Source organism: Vanellus vanellus, assembly GCF_965231255.1.
Source record: "Vanellus vanellus genome assembly, chromosome: 30".
In the NCBI taxonomy this organism is placed as follows: domain Eukaryota; kingdom Metazoa; phylum Chordata; class Aves; order Charadriiformes; family Charadriidae; genus Vanellus; species Vanellus vanellus.
In genome coordinates, this window is record NC_138935.1 from 159183 (window position 1) to 177329 (window position 18147).

An 18147-nucleotide genomic window follows, 5' to 3' on the forward strand; every position below is an offset into this window, starting at 1 on the left:
CATGCGAAATTCCATTTCCTGCTGCAGCAGCAATCGGATCCTGCAGTACACTGCTGATTTCTGGGCTGTGCAGAGTGCACGCACTGTAGCCTCCCAATTCCTACCGGGGTGGGTCTCGGTGCTTGTCCCGAAGGACCACGCGCCACAGTCTGCCAGGCACCAGTTTCATCCAATCAGCACATCAAACCCCTAAATATTTTCATTGTGCTTTTTAACTGCTAAGCCAGTAGATGACATGTGCTTCTCTTCCGGAGAACATAAACAAATTTTCGTGGTATGGCAAATACCACTTCCTCCCTTTACCCTTGGGGACTTTAACATTTTGCTGTCTGGGTCGCATACCCAGCTTCTCGGCATCCCTGAATGAGGAGGAAGGATCACCTCCCACCACCTGCGGGCAACACTGTCTAATGCGGCCCAGGATCAGCCATGACCTTTTCCTTGCCTTCACCTTGTATTTTCTTTTTTCCTCTTTTGCCCCTCCCGAACGGATGATTTTGTGTTTGAAGGAACAGCCAGTGAGGATGGAGAGATGTCAGTAAATGTAGGGACATGCCGGGGTGAGAACAAGTTTGGTGTCATTTTTGGGACGGACACGATACTGAACATCAAGTTGCAGCAATCCAATTTCTTTATTTAACAAGCAGTGCTTTTTTATATTCTTTTACCCGTGTGCTTATCTATGCATATATTCTACCATTCTACTTTTGCCCAATACGCTCTCACATCACACGCCAGCCACCTAATACAGTTGTTGATCACGCGCTGTTCATGCTCTGGTCAAAGCCAGGATGTTTGCCAACCCTTTTCTTTTTACTTGGCTCTTCTCAGGACTCCCCAGTCTCTTCAAGGGTACACGCATATCTGCTCAAGGTCAATTTTAAGCTCGCATTCTGATCCCTCGGACCAGCCAAAGTTTCCCACAATTCCCCCTTTTTGTATTTGTGCTACAAATGCCGCCCCCATCACCTGCTGCAGGGCCCTTTGCAGCAGGGAGATGAGACATGGCACCATCACTAGCACAACTACAACTATCAACAATATTATTAATCCTGCTTTGACCATTGAAACCAGCCATCCCGAGAGTCCCCAGTTTTGCAAACGGTGATCAAAAGAGAAGAACCCGTCCTCTTCCTTTAACTTTTTCCTTCCTTCCATTAACTCTTGGAGGCGTACATGAATAGATTGAGAATGGTCTGATAAGTTCATGCAGCACAGCCCATCAAAATCTTGACAGCCATGACCTTGAGCCAGCAACAAAAAATCTATTGCAGCTCGATTCTGCAGTCTGGCATGTCTAACTGAGTCTACATCTAGTAGTAAACTTCTTAAAGCTGAAGATGTAGCATTAGATCGCTTGGCCAGCCAACACTCAAGCTTCTTAAGCGTAGCAAGCGCTTTAGCTGACGCCACTCCGGGGGCTAAAATGGATGCTGCAGTTATTTCTCCAGGGTTCATGGCACTGAGGCCATGTTGCCACCTTGCACACTGTGGGGAGGCTGGGAGGTGTTGAACTGTTGTCCTTGGCATCCTGGCATCACACCCCACACATCCCAGGAAGAGCCCTGAGCCGTGTGGGATGGACAGGATCTCTCTTCTGAGGGGCTGGGGTCAGGGCTTGGCATTTGGCGTGATAAAACACACCAAGGCTTTACTCAGCACCAGAGCCACCGCTGCTTGGCCTGTGCCTGCTTGTCATCACTGCCTCCAATTTTCTGCTCTAACGAGTCCGTGGGGAGGTTGTCTTGGAATTGGCCCTCAGTGGGGCTCATTAATACTCCAGGAAACTTCAGCGTTTCCTTCTGACTCCTTGAGCAGATTGTGCAATCTCCTCTCAACACTGCAGGTCCATGGACTCAGCACCAAAACCACCATGGGGCTCATTCCAAGGCAGAGAGCCCTCGTGTGCCTGGTCTCTTCCTATAATGTTCTTCAAGTCTTCAGAAGCTAATTGGAGAAGTTTTAGGAGGGTAGTTAAAGGGGAAGTTTTCAATGACTACTTAATGAAAAAGTAGATATACTTTATAAAGTATTTTTTTTTTTTCCCTTTTCAGTGATAACAGCATTATAGAACTGGTATTGACCCAGAGGGTCACCTAAGCTGATATGGGCAGGTAGGAGAAGCAGTCCCTTGACGCCAGACACTCGATGGACATCCTTGCTCCTCACCTCCCCAACCCCTCCATTTCTCTCATCGGACCCCTGGGCCTTGCATCACTTCTCCTTACAGCAGACTTCTCCACTGAAGGCTGCAGCTGGATGTTACAGCACCTTGCCACCAATTCCCTCCTGCTTTCCTCAGAGAACTGCCACAGGAGCACTTCTCCTCATTCACAAAAAACAAAAGCAACACATGATGCAATTCGATAACCTTCAAAACACTCTCCTTTTCCACACGCCATATCCAAGCTGCACCTCACGAGGGCCACCTTCCACAAGGGATATCTGCACAAGAACTGTTTTAGATAGAGTTAGGAAAGGATAGATAGAAACATAATTAAGGATATGTGTCAAGAGTTCATTACATTTCTCAGAGATGGGGCAATTTTCTAATTCCCTGAAGCTCAAAGCAGCAACCACATAGTTTGGAGGCATCTGAGTGACCAACGAGCCAGGGGAGGGAGAAACCTGGACAACCATGGGAAGGGTATGTGTCAAGACAGACTGCTGAAAAGATGCCCTCAGGCGAGGTCACTTAATCAGGAGAGGTGGGAACACATGAAAGGTGAGGGAGAAGAAACACACAGTGGAGTAGACAGAGTAGCTGCCATGCAAGTAGAGGGGAAGATCAATACTTCTCCTATGAATAATGCACTTCCGGGACATTTCCTTTCTGACAACGTGGGAAAACATGGTGATTTCATTAAAAGTACTCAGGTGTTTTGACTGATGAATCATGTTGAAAAAAAATGTGCACCTTTCCAGGCAGACCTCAGTGGGCTGACCATAAACATCCAGTGCCTTTCTTGGAGGCCCAACTGGACCTGAGGTGTTTGTCTGGGACGGGCAGGTGTTGGAGAGAAGATTAGAGCCCCTCGGGAGCTGCAGGTGGAGGCTGGGCAGGGGGTCCTCACCATGAATACAAGGCCTGTATTGAGGAGTCCTATCTGGGGTCCATTCCCCTCATTCCCAAAACACACATGTCTCAACTTCAAGTAGGAAAGAAAGTGAAGGGGCAGAGAAGCAGACTGCAGGGGTGGAGAAATCCCAGCCCGGGAAAGCCCAGGTTTTCTCCCAACATCTCCGTGCGCAGCCAGACAAGGCACGTGGAGGTGGTTCAAGCTGACTGCAATGAGTTTCGGGAGTAACACACAGAGGTCTGAGGCAGTGCCTCCCAGGCTGCAGTTGCGGTGAAGAGCGAGGGGGAGGAGGACGAGGACGAGAAGAAGGAGGAGGAGGATAAGGAGGAGGAGGATGAAGAGAAGGAGGAGGATGAGGAAAAAGAGAAGGAGGAGGAGGAGGAGGAGTTCCCATGCCTTGCACTGTATGGCCACATAGGGCACAGGAGGATTCATGACCCATAAGCACCAGGAACACAGCCAGAGGTCATAGGATCATAACACAGCTCAGGTCGGAAGAGACCTCAGGAGGTCTGCAGTCAAAGAGTTCACAAAGAGGGTCAGACCGGGTTCTTCAAGGCTTGATCCAGTCGTAGTTTGAAACCCCCCAGGGACACAGACGGCACAGCCTCTCTGGGTGACCTGTTCCAACGGTGCACTGAGTCCATGGAGAAAAAGTGTTTTCCTTTCTCCAGGCTGAAGCTCTTCTCTATCACCTTACACTCACTGCTTTTTGCCCTCTCAACATGCACCCCGGTGGAGAGCCTGGCTCTGTATTCTCCGCAACCACCTCGTAGGTACTGGTAGGCTGCACTGAGGTGCCCCTCGGCCTTCCCTTCTCCAGGCTGGACAAGCCCCGCTCCCTCAGACTCTTCTCATAAGTCAAGTGCTCCAGCCCCTGACCATCTTGGGCACCCTTTGCTAAACCCACTCCAGCTTACCACCAACATTCTACCTGTACTGGGGATGAGAAATCTGGTTGCAGTTACCTGCACAGTCCCTTTCCTCGCTCTCCTGGCCATGCTCCTGGTCAGACAGCCCAGGACACTGGTGGCCTCCCTTCCTTTAAGGCACACCGCTGCCTCCTCTCCAGATCACTGACCACCAAGACCTTCTCCACAGAGCTGCTCCCCACCCAGGTCGCCCTCACCCTGTGCCATTGCCAGGGTTTGTCCCCTGCAGGGGCAGAAACTGGCATTTGTCCTTGAGGCGTTCCATGAGGTTCCTGCCAAGATGGGCTCTCCTCCTCCTTCAGCCCTCTCTTTGAGCACAGAGCCCTGGAGACCTTTCCAGGAAAGACAGAGGCCATTTGAGTCCCTCAGCTGCCCCTCTGTCTGCTGGTGTGAAATCTCCCTCCCCTTCAGCAGCAGCCCTGCATTTCCCTTGCTCAGCCTTGGTCTCTAACAAGCAATCAAAGCTCTTTGTTTCGCTCTTGACATTCCTTGCAACCGACTCCAGGGGAGCTTTGCCTTTCCCACAATCATACCTGCACAATGGCGGCAATGCACAGGAATCCCTTGTTTGTGCCTGTCTTTGCTGCCCCTCTCTGGATGCTGCTTCGTGGCCCCGTCACCACCCTGTCCCGGAGGTGGCCAAGCAACAGAGCTGCAACTGTTGTTCCAGACCAGGCTCCTCTCTCCTGTGCCTGCACGGCTCAGCTCCCTTCAAGGAGCCCTGGGGTCTGCACCACAACCCACCTGGGCTGAGTCCTCACCCTGCGTGGTCACACAGCTCAGCCAACTTTGGTCTTGTCCTCTGCCGGGCACTTTCCAGCCCAGCCCAGCCACTTCTCGCCTCTTCCCATCTCGCCAGCGAAAGACCGGCCTGCCCCGAGCTGCTGCATGCAGAAATACCTTTCTCCTGGTCATTTCTTCCCCTCACAGAGTTGCTCCTTTGCTCTTCTCCAGGGACGTCCCTTCCCCAGAGAACCTTTCCCATGGCAATGTGCCTGTGCTGACCTGGCTGGACACTCCTGGCCCTCCCCATTCTCCCCACAGAGCCCTGAGAGGGTGGTGCGGCTCTGCAGAGTGAGCAGGCTGTGGTGACCAAAACCCATGCGGAGACAGTCCAAGGCAGAGCCCTTCTGAGCATTCACCAACTCCTGGGCCAGAGGTCACCCACAGGTGAAAGCTCAGCCCAGGCCTTCCCCAACACATCACCCCATGCCCTCCACCCCCGAGCCCATGCAGAACCCAAGCACAGCAGCATGGCCTTGGAGGGGCAACCTCTTCAGACGGTTCTCCACTTCAGCTGGGGAAGAAGAGTCCAACCTCCAGACACTGGAAGTGAGGAAATCCCCTTTTACTAGAGAGATGTGACACAGAAGACCAGCTGTACCATCATGCCACAGACATGTACAAAGGCCTCTGCCTCAGACAGACTGGGCTCATGACGCTGGAGAAGTGGAGTGGATGCAGATACTCCTGGCCAAACATGATGATCACAGACCAAATGCCCAAAGGCGAGGTGGTTCCTGAGATGAACTGGAAATTGCTGGTAAAGAGACCTGGGCAGCTTATTGCTGCTGAAAGACAAGTGATTGACTCAGCTTCTTCAGTGTGTCTTGGAGCTCCTGGTTCCTCATGCTGTAGATGAGGGGGTTCTCTGCTGGGGGCACCACCGAGTACAGAACAGCCATGAGCAGATCCAGTGAGTGGGAGGAGGTGGAGGGGGGCATCAGGTAGGTGAAAATGCCAGTGCTGACATACAGGGAGACCACGGCCAGGTGAGGGAGGTACGTGGAAAAGGCTTTGTGCCGTCCCTGCTCAGAAGGGAACCTCAGCACAGCCATGAAGACCTGCACATAGGACAGGACAATGAAAATAAAACACCCAAACCCCAGGGAGACATTAACCACAAGAAGGCAGCCTACCCTGAGAGAGGAGTGTGAGCAGGAGAGCTGGAGGATCTGGGGGATTTCACAGAAGAACTGGTTTATGGCATTGTCTTGGCAGAGGGGTAGTGAAAATGGATTGGCCGTGTGCAGCACAGCATGGAGGACACCACTGCCCCAGGCAGCTGCTGCCATGTGGACACAAGCTCTGCTGCCCAGGAGGGTCCCCTAGTGCAGGGGTTTGCAGATGGCAACATAGCGGTCATAGGCCATGATGGTGAGAAGAGACAACTCTGCTGACAAGAAGAAGACAAACAGAAACACTTGGGCAGCACATCCTGCATAGGAAATGGCCCTGGTGTCCCAGAGGGAATTGGCCACAGATTTGGGGACAGCAGTGGAGATGGAGCCTAGGCTGAGGAGGGAGAGGTTGAGGAGGAAGAATTACATGGGTGTGTGGAGGTGGTGGTCACAGGCTATGGCTCTGATGATGCGGCTGTTGCCCGGGAGGGCAGCCAGGTCGATGCCCAGGAAGAGCCAGAAGTGCAAGAGCTGCAGCTCCCGCTTGGCTGCAAACTCCAGGGGGAAAAAGTGGGTGATGGAGCTGCTGTTGGACATGTGCTGCCTCAGGGCAAGGGGCACTTTCCGTGGAGGGAAAGACAGTGACAAATTAGGGGAGAGTTCTCTGAGTAAACTCAAAGGAACTACTCACGGATGCTCTCCCTGCTACACTCAACTCCCTTTTCCTTTCCCAGGAGACCTTCTTCAGCTCCATGGCTGGAGCTCTGGTTGGTGCTGGCTGCGTGTGCCCTGAGGAGCAGAGCATCTGCTGGTTTGCTGCCCAGGAGTCAACCCTGCTCTGCAGCCATGGGTTCATGGAAACGGTAGGGGCAGGAGCCAGATCTTTGATGGGGGTTTTAGATCGCATGGCCTACTCTCAAAAGCCACCAGACACGGCCAAGAGCAGAGGGATCCACTGCAGACCACTAAACCTCTCACCTCTTCTCAAGGTCTCTCTTTCAGAAAAAACAAAGTTTCTATGGGGCAGATTTGCATCGTGGAGGTCTGCTGGGCAGCTGCTCTCAGCCTGTATGCTCTTCAGGGGAGATGCTGGAGAACTGCCCCAAGGTTCTGCTGGAGCTCTGGCTGCAGAGGAGCTGGTTCATGCTTTGGACCCCACAGCCCTGAGGGCAGAGGCTTGACTGGGTGGGAGAGAGGCAAGGGGGCTTGCTCAGAGCAAGGGGGTCTGCATTGGAGGGAACAGCAGGGGGTTTTCTGAATTCTCCCTCCCATGGTGTTCAGGGACCCTGCTGGCAAGGACAGCCCTGGGATGGCCCTGGCTTTTGGAGATTCCTCCAGCACCCACACCTCCATTGCTCTGCATCCAAAGACTTACTACGTAGAAGGCTGTGAAGATCTCCCCGCCAGTGAGCTCTCTGCACCCTCCCACCCCACACTGCCTTAAACATTTACCTGCATCCCTACAAAGAGGAAGGCAGGCAGAAAAGCCAGGAGGCCTGCATGGATGAACAAGGAGCTCCTGGACATGACCAAAAGCAAAAGGGAGGCCTATAGGGAGTGGGAACAGGGGCGGGTAGCCTGGGAGGTATCCAGAGGACTTGTTTGAGCAGGCAGGGATCGGGTCAGACAAGCTAAAGCCCAGACAGAACTAAATCTGGCCTGGGACATTAAGACAAACAAAAAATCCTTCTTTAAGTATGTCAGTGAGAAAAGAAAGAGTAGGGAAAGTGTGGGCCCTCTCCGGAAGGAAACGCAAGAACTGGTTACCCGGGACAGAGACACAGCTGAGGCACTCAATGACTTTTTTGCCTCAGTCTTCACTGGCAAGGACTGCAGCCGCAGTGCCCGTGACGCAGAATGCAAAGACGAGGATTGGGAAAATGGAGAACCGCCCACTGTAGGTGAAGATCCAGTGCGAGACCACCTGAGGAATCTGAAGGTGCACAAGTCCGTGGGACCTGATGAGACACATGCACGGGTCCTGAGGGAACTGGCAGATCAAGGCGCTAAGCCACCAGCCATCATATTTGAGAAGTCGTGGCAGTCTGGCAAGGTTCCTACTGACTGGAAAAGGGGAAATGTAACCCCTATTTTCACAAAGGGAAATAAGGAAGACCCAGGGAACTACAGGCCAGTCAGTCTCACCTCTGTGTCTGGCAAGATCATGGAGCAGATCCTCCTGGCAACTCTGCTGAGGCACATAGAAAACAAGGAGGTGATTGGTGACAGCCAGCATGGCCTCACCAAGGGCAAGTCATGCCTGACAAATTTGGTGGCCTTCTACAAAGGGCGTACAGCGGCAGTGGACAAGGGAAGATCAATTGATGTCATCTACTTGGACTTGTGCAAAGCGTTTGACACTGTCCCACTTGATATCCTGGTCTCTAAATTGAAGAGACACAGATTCAAAAAATAGACCTCTTGGTGGATAAAGAATTGGCTGGATGGTCGCACTCAAAGTGTTGCGGTCAACGGAGTTCGTGTCTTTCACTCCACCGCAAGCCGGGGGGAAAAGCGATGTGGGGTGCGCAGACATTAGGGGAATAGTTCATGCCCCGGTGTGGGATAACATGCGGTTGGGAGGTGGTGAGGGTTTGCTTTTGGGTCGCTTGTTTTTTGTTCTTGGTCCTTCAGTTATTAAACTGTCTTTACATTGTCTGCTCCGAGTTTCTGTGCTGAGCTTGTGGGCCCTGTCAAACCATGGGCGGTCTCTCTGGGTGGGGTTTTCCTCCTGCCCACCAGTGCCTGACTTTCACTTTTGCTCTATGACTCACTCTGATTTCCCGGAATAGCATAGGAGGGGCCGCTGGCCACGGGCAGAGGATAAAAGTCAGGGCAGGACCCAGGCTGCAGCAAAGCTGTTGCAGCCTTGGACAGGGGACGAAGGCAGCGGTGAGTCCCTTCCCCTCACGCCTCCCCCCAGCCCGGGCAAGCAGCCCTGCACACTGGGGCTGCGGAATGCCTCCTTCTGACCCCGGGAAGCCACGGGGTCCCCAGCAAGTGACAGGGACCCAAGCGGGTGGGAGGAGGAGGTGGCCCAAACGTCTCCGTAGGCTCTGGCACTGAGCAAGAGGAATGGGTGGCTGGGAGCGGGTGTTCACCCCCCTGTGGCTTTGCACGCGCGTTAGGACTGGCCGAAGCTGGGGCGCTATGCCCGAACCTTTCCTCTCCTCCCTACTGTGCAGGGAGTGCGCGTGACATGAGGGGCAGCCTCTTGTCCCCCCCTGGGGATCGCCTTGCTTTGCCTGGAAGAGGGCAGTGCTTGTGAGGTCCTCAGAGAGGATTCAAAGCCCAGCAGTGGGCAGTGTGTGTGGAGCTGGCCATTGCCACAGTGAGTCGCGGGGGGTGCGGGAGGTTGCCGTGGGGCAGCTTCTGGGACTGGGCATGGGCTGAGCCCTTGTGCTGCCTCCACGTCTGTGCGTGGGGTTTGCTGGAGCCCGGGAGGGGCTGGTGATAGCTGGGGCTTTTCGTGGTTTAACCCCAGCTAGCAACTAAGCCCCACACAGCCGGTGGCTGCCCCTCCCCGGGTGGGATGGGGCAGAGAATCAGAAGGGAGAGAACTCATAGGTCGAGATCAAGATGTTTTAATAGGCAAAGCAAAAGCTGTGTGTGCAAACAAAGCAAAATGGTCGGTTGGGGGTCAGCTGTCGTGGCGGTGACTGTTCCCGACTTCTTGTTCATTCTTATCATCTCAAAGCACCTGGATGTAAAGAAGGTTATCACATGCAAGCTTAGGAAGTGCGGGCTAGATGAATGGACAGTGGGGTGGATTGAGAACTGGCTGACAGATAGAGCTCAGAGGGTTGTGGTTAGTGGTGCAGAGTCTAGTTGAGGGTCAGTAACAAGTGGTGTCCCTCAAGGGTCAGTACTGGGTCCAGTCCTGTTCAATGTATTCATCGATGATCTGGATGAAGGGATAGAGTGTACCATCAGCAAGTTTGCTGACGACACTAAACTGGGAGGAGTGGCTGACCCGCCAGAAGGCTGTGCGGCTTTGCAGCGTGACCTGGAGAGGCTGGAGAGTTGGGCAGGGAGGAACCTAATGAAATTCAACAAGGGTAAATGTAGGGTACTGCATCTGGGGAGGAATAACCCCATGCATCAGTACAGGTTGGGGGCTGACCTCCTGGAGAGCAGCTCTGTGGAAAGGGACCTGGGAGTCCTGGTGGACAACAGGATGACCATGAGCCAGCAACGTGCCCTGGCGGCCAAGAGAGCCAATGGCATCCTGGGGTGCATCAAAAAGAGTGTGGCCAGCAGGTGGAGGGAAGTCATCCTCCCCCTCTACTCTGCCCTGGTGAGGCCGCATCTGGAGTACTGCGTCCAGTTCTGGGCTCCCCAGTACACGAAAGACAGGGATCTGCTGGAGAGGGTCCAGCAAAGGGCTATGAAGATAATTAGGGGATTAGAACATCTTTCATATGAGGAAAGGCTGAGGAACTTGGGTCTCTTTAGTCAAGAGAAAAGAAGACTGAGGGGGGATCTTATTAATGCTTTCAAATACTTAAAGGGAGGATGCCAGAGGGACAGGAGGAGTCTTTTCTCAGCGGTGCCCATTGATAGGACGAGGGATAATGGGCACAAGCTTGAACATAGGAAATTCCATCTTAACATGAGGAGGAACTTGTTCACTTTGAGGGTAGTGGATCACTGGAACAGGCTGCCCAGAGAGGTTGTGGAGTCTCCCACTCTGGAGACGTTCAAAACCTGCCTGGACGCTGTCCTGTGCAACCTGTTGTAGGTGACCCTGCTCTGGCAGGGGGGTAGGACTAGATAATCTCCAGAGGTCCCTTCCAACCCTGACGATTCTGTGATTCTGTGATTCTGTGATTCTGTGGTGGTTTTGGCTGGGATAGAGTTAATTTTCTTGCTCGCAGATCCTGAGTTTCATTTTCCTCCACAGACTCCCTGATTTCCCGGAATAGCAGGAGAGGGGCCGCTGGCCAAGTGCAGAGGATAAAAGTCAGGGCAGGACCCAGGCTGCAGCAAAGTTCTTGCAGCTCTGGACAGGGGACGAAGACAGCGGTGAGTCCCTTCCCCTCACGCCTCCCCCCAGCCGGGGCAAGCAGCCCTGCACACTGGGGCTGCGGAATGCCTCCTTCTGACCCGGGAAGCCACAGGTGCGGGGGCTTGTCATGGTGGTTGCGTTTTGAGGTAAAACAGGACCAATTGTGTTCAGGAACTTCACGTTTTAGCTAAGCCTCTTCTTACTGCTGAAAATTAACTGCACATTGTGCAGAAACTCATGTCCCGGTGAGAGGCACAGCCGGGGGTGAGAGGGGATTTGAGGGGGTCAGGCATGAGAAATTTATGGAGACATTCCTAGGCAGCTCCCAGAAGCTTGAATTTCACCCCCTAACCTATCCTTCCCTTGGTGCTGCTGTGACTCTGCAGCCATTCCTCTGCCCTAGAGCCCTGCCTGAGGCCATTGCTCTGTCCCACACCCATTTCTGCACAATTCGGCACTCAGCAAACTTCCACGGGGGGTTCAGGACACAATGCAGAGCACTCCATGATCCCTGTGGGATTTGCAGAATAGAGCCATTCCTGTTGTGTGGCCAACGGGAAGGGGCTGTGCACCTCTTCTAAGTGTCGTCGTTGTCTTGGCAGCATCGCTTGCGATGGGCCAAAAGAGGAGGTGTGGTGGAAGGAATTTGATGCAAAGCATGATTGGCTTGGAGAAATGAAGCAGAGTGATAAGGACTGTCCCTGTTTGGACTGTGGGGTGCCCCCACCTTGTTAAGCATGCCGTCTCGCCGTCTCCTCCGCAGGCTGCGTTTGCGTCAGCAATGGCATCTGAAGTGCACATGCCGGAGCCTGTCTGCCTCATAGAGAACAGCCAGACGAAGAGGCTGGTGGTGCATCAGGAGGCCCTGCAGGTGCTGTCGGAGATCACCCAGCCTGTGGTGGTGGTGGGCATCACAGGGCTGTACCGCACTGGCAAGTCCTACCTCATGAACAGGCTGGCTGGTCAGAGGAAAGGTGAGGGAGGTCCCGGCCCCGGCTGGCCAAGGTACCTGGGTTTCCCCCTCTCTATGTAGCACTCTGGAGAGCCGTGCGTCCTCCCCACAGGTTTCTCCCTGGGCTGCGGCCTGCAGTCCCACACCAAAGGGGTCTGGATGTGGTGTGTACCTCACCCCTGCCAGCCTGGACACACTCTGGTGCTGCTGGACACTGAAGGGCTGGGCGACGTGGAGAAGGTGTGGCAGAGGCGGAAGCTGCCTTTGTGCATTCCCAGCACTTGGGGAAGCTCTTGAGGGCCCAGCCACGGGGACCAGAGTGCAGGTGTTCCCACCACCGGTGGAGGCCTTCAGCCTGTGTGCTGGGAAGAGCCGGCGGCCACGGGGAAGGCGGTTGGGGTAGAGAAAGTGCCAAATTCCTCTGCTTCTCTGGCAAAGAGCAGCAGAACGGGAATGGGGAGCTCAGGGAGCACTTGGATAGAGGTGTGGTGGCACCCTGAGAGTAAAGAGTTGAGGATAACGCGGCTGCAGAAAGACATGGGGGTGGCATGGGGGTGGATGTCTCCAAACACTGGGCTTGCCATGGCATGTTGGTTAGGGGTGCTCAGGGTCTGGGGCTCTGGGGTTCTGCTCAGACTTTGGGAGTGTTGTTAACAAGAGGCATGGGTTGTTGTTCCAGGGCGACACCAAGAACGACACCTGGATCTTTGTGCTCACCGTACTGCTCTCCAGCACCCTGATCTACAACAGCAGAGGCACCATTGACCAGCAGGCCATGGAGCAACTTTAGTATCCTTGGTGGGACAGCAGCACCAGGGATGCCCTCCTCTGCCTGTGTGGTGGGCAAGGGCTTGACAAATGCTACTTCCTACTGACAGTGGCAGAACCTTCTGGTGGTGCCCAGTGATGTGCTTTGAGTCCTCAGGAGTGCCATGTGGTGGAGCTGAGGGCTGAGGCTTTTTCTCCCTCCTCCTTCCGGTGGTTCCCTGCAGTTGTCTGTCCCCGCAGAGTCTCCCCTCTTGCCCAGGAAGTGCTGGGGGCTTGCAGGATGGCGATGCCCCTGCCTTCAGAGCAGAGCTCCCTCTTTCCTTAGCCAGCTCCCTAGCTATGTGATGAAGCTGTCCGAGCATGTCAAGTTGAAAGCAGCACCCGAGCAGAGTAACGATAAACGGAAGGATTCTGAAAAGTTTGTCTCCTTCTTCCCGACGTTTGTCTGGACTGTCCGGGATTTCACGCTACAGATGGAGGTGGATGGGAAGGAAATCTCTGACGATGACTACTTGGAGATGGCACTGAATTTGAAGGCTGGTAAGGGAATGGTGCTGTGCTGCTGGAGACGTCCAGCCCCAGACTCAGCGGCATTTCAGGGTAAGTCAAGAGCAGCCCAATCCCGGTGAACTTGCTCCGTGTCCCCTTACCCCACAGGTAACAGCCCAGAGATCCAGCGCTACAATGAGCCCCGGGAATGCATCTGCCAGCTCTTTCCAAATCGCAAGTGCTTTGTTTTTGAGCAGCCAGCCCACAAGAGGGACCTGGTCCGCTTGGAGGAGCTTCAGGATCATGAGATCAATCCTGAATTCCAGCAGCAGGCGGAGAAATTCTGCAGGCACATCTGGGAGAAGTCTTCACCTAAGACCATCCCCGGTGGCGGCATCATAACAGGGACGTGTGAGTACGGCTGTCCAGAGGGTTGGGTGGCCAGCAGCTCTTGGCACTGTGTCTGGGGAGGGGTCAAATGCAGGGTCAAATGATGCCGGTGGGGAAAGGGAGAGGTTTTCTGCTGGCTGCTGTGCCTGCCTCTGGATTTGGAGGTTCTGGGTGTTGGAGGCGGGTGGGAAAGTGTTTGGAAGAGAAGTTGAGGCAGACTCTGGCAGGGAGGCAGCAGGGATATGGCAGGAGCCGGGGCCAAAGGGGAGCCTGGGTTGTGTTAGGGCTGCCGATCTCTCATCCTCGGTCGTCCTTGGCAGTGCTGGGGAAACTGGCAGAGGCCTACGTGGAGGCCATCCAGAGCGGGGCAGTGCCATGCCTGGAGAGTGCGGTGCTCGCCCTGGCCAAGATTGCAAATGCAGCGGCACTGGAAGAGGCTGTGAAGTTGTACCATGATCTGATGGATCAGCGGGCACAGCTGCCGACGGAGACCGTTGAGGAGCTCCTGGATCTGCACAGCCAGTGCGAGCGGGAGGCACTGGAGCTGTTCCAGAAACAGGCATTCGGGGATGACATCTGCCATTTCCAAGCAGATCTTACAGTAGGTGCTCCCCAGCCCAACCATGATTTCCCCAGGGACATATTTGCCCTATCCTGCTGACTAATTCTTGTGCCTGGCATGCCCTCTTCTCCCGTGCAACTCGGTGCAGAGATGTCTGTGGGTACACAGTGCCCTCCCCATCTCTCACCTGCCAGTGATCACTCCACAGATGGAGATTCCAATTTCCGTGGAAACAGGGCTTGATTTTTCCTAGGATATGAGTGGCGGCCGCAGCTCAGCCTGGGCTGATGCCTTTGCTCTGCATCTTTCTGGACAGCGCCAGGTGGAGGCCATCAAGGCGACGTTCTGCAAGGCCAACGAGGAGGTGTCCCGTCGCAATTGCGAGGCTGCTCTCTGGAACCTCTACCAAGACATAGACAAAAACATCAGTGCTGGTGCCTACAGTGTGTCAGGGGGTTATGAGCTGTTCAAAGCAGACCAGCAGGCACTGTTGGAGAAATATTGGGAGCTGCCTGGCAAGGGGGTGAAGGTAGGCACAAGAGCAGCTCCCCTTCAAGGGGAGAGGCTCCACGTCCCATCCCCTTCCCCCAGGAAACCATTTCCCCCCTGCTGCTCTTTCTCCCCCCGATTCCTCTTCTATCTGTGCTCCTGCAGGCTGATGCTGTCCTGCTGGAGTTCCTCCCGCGCATAGAGGCTCTGGAAAAAATCATCGTCAACACCCAACTCTCCCTGGCAGAGAAGGACAAGGAGCTGAAAAGTAACTTCTGGGGGGCAGAAATGTCACTGCCTGTCGAGGGCCAAGCTTGGTGGGGGGGACAAGAGTAGTCCTTGGGAGCTTGGGAGCTCAGCTCCCGCCTTTGCAACACCTCTGTTCCTCTGTCCCCAGGTGTGCAGGAGCAGTATGAGAGAGCTCAGAAGGCGTGGGAGGCCCAGTGGAAGGCGATGAATAGAGAGAGTATATTCTCAAATGCCACGCTTATGGTGTATTCCCTTATGAAAGCATTGAAATATTTACCAAGACTGTAGTCACAAAGTAAGAGAGGTGTGTATTGTGCCCATGTAACAGTCTGTTAAAGTTTGAAAGCCTTTCCTGCAAGACGCTTGCCGTAGAGTAGGGAAGTGACATCCACGTTCCCTTGTACTGCACTGTAGATAGTGCTTTCATGCGTGTCTCCTCCAGGAGAAGCTGTTGTCCTCTTCCCTCCCAGAGCACCTGCTCTCTCCCTCCATCTGAAGGCACGGGGAACGTTGTGAGGTTGTGAGTAGAGCAGGAATCCCCGTGGTGGGCGCTACCTGGTTTGCTTGGCATCGGTCCTGGGCAGAGGGACCCAGAAGGAGTGAGCCCGTGACCCAGGGAGCAGTGGGTGAAAGCCATCCTCTGCTCTGTAGCTCTTCCCACCCTGGTCCTTCGGGAGGCTCTTCTCCCTCTGAAGCGGTGAGGAAGTTGTCCCCAGAGGGCTGTCGTGCTCTCTGCTCGCTCACCCCAGCTGCATGCTGCTGCCTCTTGTCTCTCTTGAGCCCAAGAGATCCCCAAGTGCCCCTTCCCGAGGGTGTCTGAGGTGGTATAGCAGGAGATGGCTGTTGTACAGAGGGTTCGTGGGAAGTGTCCCCCACATCGTACTGGGGTTGGCTGGGAGAGAGTTAATGTTCTCCTTAGATGCCAGGGTGGTTGTGTGTTTTGGATTTGTTGGTGTCACCCCCCTGTTTTAGCTGTCACCGAAGCGTGTCTGCACCTTTTCTGTTTCTCATCCACCAGGGAGTAGGCGGGGGGTGGGCAAGGAGTTGGGAGGGGACACGGCAGGGACAGCTGACCCCAACTGACCAAAGCGATATCCCGGACCATATGAATCTGTGCCCCAGCAATGGAAACCGGGGGAAAGCGGGAGGGAGGGGGGATGTTTGGAGTTATGGCGTTTGTCTTCAAAGCCACCGCTACGCACGATGGAGCCCTGCTGTCCTGCAGGTGGCTGACTGCCTGCCGATGGGAAGTGGAGAATGAATCCCTTCTTTTGCTTTGTTTGCACAGGCACCTTTGGCTTTATCTATTAAACTGTCTTTATCGTGAGCTATGAGTTGTCTCACTTTCACCCTTCCCATTGTCTCCTCCATCCCCCAAGTGGTGTGGGGCTTAGCTGCCTTCCGGGGTCAACCCACCACACCCATGGGCAAAGGGGTGTCCCTCTTCCCTGCAGGGAATGAAATGTTCACCTGCAGCATGAGAAGAAGCAGGGACACTAACCGTTGCAGTACGGTGAAGGAGTAGAGGGTTTTGAGTTCTTTCTGGACAGAGGGGCTGCTCCAAAGGCAGTCACCCCTGCCACGCCAGAGACACTAGCCCCTGGAGAGACTTTCCTGCGCTGTGGGCACTCCATCCCTGCAGGGGAGGTCTGCCCGTGAGAGAGGAAGGTTTGCAGAGCACAGCCCCTGCTCACCCAGCAAGGTCCTGGGGAAGCTCCCGAGGACAAAGCCCAGGCTCTGCTCCTCCACAGGCTCCTGTGCCGGTGCTCTTTGCCCTCCTGAGCCCCCACACCGTGAGACCCTCCCTTGCCACACTCTAGTCCTGGGAGCCGCCCCACCACATAGAACCATAGGATTGCTGAGGTTGGAAGGGACCTTGAAGAGCATCAAGTCCAACCACTAAGCTACCCTGGCAAAACCGCTTCTAAACCATGTCCCCAAGTACCACGTCTACTCCTTTTTTAAACACCTCCAGGGATGGCGAATCCACCCCCTCCCTGGGCAGCCCATTCCAATGTCTAATAACCATTTCAGTGAAAAATTTTTCCTCATACCTAGTCTAACCCTCACATGGCATAACTTGAAGCCTTTTCGCCCAACACTGCCTAACACTGCAATTTCCACCAATGAATCAGGTCCTTAAGCGCCACACCTACACGTCTTTTAAAGACCCCCAGGCCCTCTTCTCCCCGGCAGCTTTCCAGCCATACTGCCCCAAGCCTGTAGCACTGCCTGGGGTTGGTGTGACCCGAGTGCAAGACCCGGCACTTGGCCTTCTTATACCTCATACCATTGGCCTCGGCCCATTAGTCCGGCCTGTCCAGATCCCTCTGTAGAACCATCCTACCCTCAAGCAGATCAACACGCTCGCCGAGCTTAGTGTCATGTGCGAACTTACTGAGGGTGCATTCGATCCCCTCCTCCGGGTCATTGATAAAGGTAGTAAAGAGAACCGGCCCCAGCACTGAGCCCTGGAGAACACCACTTGTGACCGCACACCAACTGGATTGAACTCCATTCACCACCACCCTCTGGGCACGGCCATCTTGCGTTCCCAAACAGATTGTAGCCCGGCAACTGCACACAGATCTCTCCCTCCTCACGTTAATTCCCCGTGCCACGTGCATTAATGTGCAGAGACTTTAGAGAGGCACCCCAGCATGCTGAGTTCCTGGAGAGGCTTTGGGGATTTCTCCATCACGGTGACACGGAGGCACTTCCTTGTTACACACAAGTGCTGGAGGTGACCTGATTAAGGTCTCCTTTATTGATTTTTCAATCCCTTCCTGTCACATCACCCCGGAGCTTTGCTCATCGACCCTCTCTGCCACTCCCTCACACGCTGCTGGATGCCCTCTCACCCTTACTTCAAAGCCTCCCTTACAAGGTCAAAGATTCATTTGCCCCATTGGGGCAGTGAATCCCATCTCTGCCAGGCACACACTGATCTGCATACAGTGTCCCGTGGTGGCTGAGCCCCTAACCCCATCACCAACACCAAGTCCTCAGCCAACTGTTGACCCACATGAGCAGTGCTCTCCTCCTCACAGCCTTGGCCCTGGGGCCAGCAGGCATTGCCTCCAAGCCATGCAGACCTGGTGTGTGGTATGAGTTGAGTTGCCTTCAGGCTTTGCCTCTGAAAGGAGAGCGCCCCAAAATATCTCCCTGAGGCAGACTGCGGTGAGCTGATCTGCTGATCTGTCCTCCCAGTCAGGATCTCTTCCTCCTGCAAAGCAGGTGCACAGGGTCCAGCTGTGCCCCGCTGTTGCCAAATGAGCATGGTCCTCTCAACCCTGTTTGCCTTCTTCCTGAGGAGAAGCATCCCAG

The 18147-nt window shown here is 54.5% G+C and overlaps 1 protein-coding gene and 1 long non-coding RNA gene across 2 annotated transcripts; both read left to right on the forward strand.

Moving 5' to 3' along the window:
- Positions 1-11674: 11674 nt before the first annotated feature.
- On the forward strand, positions 11675-14725 carry LOC309682588 (guanylate-binding protein 1-like; the record flags this gene model as incomplete). The annotated part of the gene is made up of 7 exons (XM_082496698.1): positions 11675-11895; positions 11986-12113; positions 12553-12662; positions 12979-13181; positions 13299-13541; positions 13841-14121; positions 14399-14725. Coding segments are annotated over exons 1-7 (1485 nt in total), but the record flags the coding sequence as incomplete, so codon positions are not given.
- Positions 14726-14734: 9 nt separating this feature from the next.
- On the forward strand, positions 14735-16147 carry LOC309682534. Its single transcript, XR_014270126.1, has 2 exons — positions 14735-14839; positions 14969-16147. It is a non-coding gene; the product is annotated as an uncharacterized lncRNA (long non-coding RNA).
- The last annotated feature ends 2000 nt before the right edge of the window (positions 16148-18147 follow it).